Source organism: Mandrillus leucophaeus, unplaced genomic scaffold (genome assembly GCF_000951045.1).
Source record: "Mandrillus leucophaeus isolate KB7577 unplaced genomic scaffold, Mleu.le_1.0 Scaffold44, whole genome shotgun sequence".
NCBI classification, from domain to species: domain Eukaryota; kingdom Metazoa; phylum Chordata; class Mammalia; order Primates; family Cercopithecidae; genus Mandrillus; species Mandrillus leucophaeus.
Window position 1 is genome coordinate 304,981 of NW_012104698.1, and position 2,839 is coordinate 307,819.

Below are 2,839 nucleotides of genomic sequence, written 5' to 3' on the forward strand. Positions count from 1 at the left end.
TAAACCAGGCCCTCCCCGTGCTCCTGTGGCTCACAGTAAACCAGGCCCTCCCCGTGCTCCTCTCGGGAACACGGCCACAGAGAAGCACCTTTAATGGGTCCATGTCCTGGAGGAGAGACTGACAGTACCTTTGTCTGGACCATGCCGGGTCTCTGGTCCCTCAAGTGCTCCAGGGTTGCTGCGATATCAATCTCTTTAGCACCTGCAACAAACCACAAATTGGGCTGAGTTCAGAGCACAAGATAATCCATGCCACATCTGTCAATCTCCTGCTAGCCACGTTCCCTCTGGGCTGAGAGGCCAATTGAAAATTATTACACTCATCCCTCAGCAGGCTGGCAGGCAGCTGCAATTTCAGTGTTCATATAGAAGACGAAGGCAGGGGCAGCTTTCATTAGCATTAATTCCAGAAAGCTGGGCTGAAAAATGGTTATAAGATGCTCATACAGATACTTACCAACAGCAGGCCGTCGCCATCAGAAACCAAAGCTGGTTTTCTTTTCTTTTTTATTTTTTTTTTGTTTGACACTTCAGGGAATGTCGTAAATCATAGGGAACCACATATAAACTTTACCTTTGATTGCATAGGATTACTTTTTCATTTAAAGAAATAAAAAATCAGATTAATTTAGATTAATGGACTTAACCTTAATATTGGCTTTTAACTGTAGAGTTTCCTGCCTTTTAAACTCTAAGGTTCCACGTTTTGGGTCTGAGTAAAGGTAGCCCATGGCTACTCCCAGCTCGGCAGTTCACTGAGAGCTCCATCCTCCTGTAGACAGCGCCGATCTCACGGCAGGTGTTGCTGGCTGCACTCAAATCATGCTATTTAAGTTTTAAATTTTAAGCTAATAATTAATTCAGCACATATTCTTGTTTTTCCATTTTGCTAGGTTCTTTAGTAGACAGATAATGAGCAGGACAGGGTCCCGACCTCTCCAGCGTGTTGCAGGTGAGAGGGGTAGACAGGACACAGCCGCCAGGATGAGAAACACGGAGAGGTGTGGGATGAGGAGCAGGAGGCACCTCCAAAGCGGGTCAGAATCCCACAGGGAAACCCACATGGGTGCCAGGCACTTCACGTCCCCTCTACCACGTCCCCTCTACCGAACACGGTGAACTGAGAACCGTGGTCACCCCAGTCGCAGATGAGGAAATGGAGACATGGCCAACAGTGTGTCCAAGCCACAGAGAGAAGGAAGCCGCAGTCATTGGAACCCTGACTACCATGGGCAGGACAGTGCTGGCCAAAGACCTGAGGAGGCTCAGGTGGCCCAGAGTCAGGTGGGCCCCGGGCCTTTCTCTCTGGCCGTAACCTGAGTGCACACCACATTCCTCACCCAGCCAATCAGGAGAGCAGGTTTAAAATTCCTAAGGTTCCTCAATTTCCTTTCCCTGTGGTTCTGCAGCTTCATAGGGTGGCAATTGAAAAGCCAGTGCGGGCTCGGGCTCCAGGATCATCCCAGCAGGGTAGTGGGTGCCTGCAAAGCACCTCCAAGTCACAGGGCCTGCTTCAGAGCCACAGGCAGCCAGAGGGAAAGGCAGGGGTGACAGGGAGGCTGGGGAGGACACGCGCTGGAACCAAATGTCATATTTGCATGAAAGGAGAACAAAGCAGGTGGCACAGAGAATCTGGCCATCAGGACAGCCCTGCAGTGGCTCCACCAGGGAGGCCCGGCGCGAGATGACCACCCCACCTGCCCTGCCTGGCTGGAGGGTCTCCCCACCCTTGAACACAGAAGGTGGAGACATTGGCATCCCCCAGCAGGAACAGGGCTTGTGGTGATGGGAGCCACTGTTGGGGCTAAGCCGGCCGTCCCTCCAGCTCCCATCCTCTCGCTAAAGGACCCCATTCTCCTGGGCAGGGAAGACCATGAGGGCCGCCACCTTTTAAGCCAGGCCTCTGTAGGCAGGAAAGGAGCCTCTCTCTTGGGGCAGCCCCTGTGAGCTCAGCCACCAGGGAACTAGCTGGCAGCTCATGTGGGTGGAAGGTGAGGTCAGGTGCACAGGTTTCCTTAATTGCTCCTCTTTGGGTCTCCAAAGGCCTCCAAAGTCGACAAGGCCACAGTAAATACAATCTTGTTTTAAAAGAAATCCATAAATTTAAAACAGCCTGACACGAACGGGTGAGTTTGCCAAATGGTAGAGAGGAAGGGAGGAAGCTGAAGGGAGGAAGCCGAAGGACCCCTCCTGCAGCTACGACTGTGGCGGCCGAGGATGCCGCTTCCTCTCCTCCTCCTCTCACGGGCACTCCGGCAGTTGTGCTCACATAGCAGAATCATGGCAGAAACGATGCAGGGGGACTGGCCTCTCTGAGACAAGCTTGTCTTATGAAAGTCAAGTCCCTGCATGGAGAGGGTGAGGTTAGTCTCAGCGCCATGGCACGAACGTTCGTGCTTCAGCCAAAAAAACTCCTCAGAAACGCCCACATCGTCTCTTGCACCGTGACTGTACCTTTGGTAGGAGCTGTGGCTTCTGCACACATTGTCCCCAGAACTTTGCTGCAGTTTAAATGTGAAAAATACCACAACCGTAGGCAGAAGGATAAATAAGCTGCAATTCACAGCATCTTTCAAGCATCTCAAGTTGGTATAAAGGCTCAAGCTAAACAGAGACCCCAGATGGGGCTCACCCAAAGGAAGGCCACTGGCCAACATGCACTCCACAGACACTGTGCACCCCACAGCCAGCACACACCCCACAGCCAGCACACACCCCACAGCCACCACACACTCCACAGCCAGCACACACCCCACAGCCACCACACACTCCACAGCCAGCACACACCCCACAGCCAGCACACACCCCACACACCCCACAGCCACCACACACCCCACAG

General features: G+C 52.8%; 1 protein-coding gene across 1 annotated transcript in view; it reads right to left on the reverse strand.

Moving 5' to 3' along the window:
• LOC105549455 (receptor-type tyrosine-protein phosphatase N2-like) overlaps positions 1-2,839 on the reverse strand; it is a 559,495-nt gene that overhangs the window by 8,901 nt on the left and 547,755 nt on the right. The window contains exon 12 of the mRNA XM_011994008.1: positions 129-202. Coding sequence (XP_011849398.1) covers positions 129-202 — 74 coding nt within the window. The remainder of the gene's footprint in view (positions 1-128; positions 203-2,839) is intronic.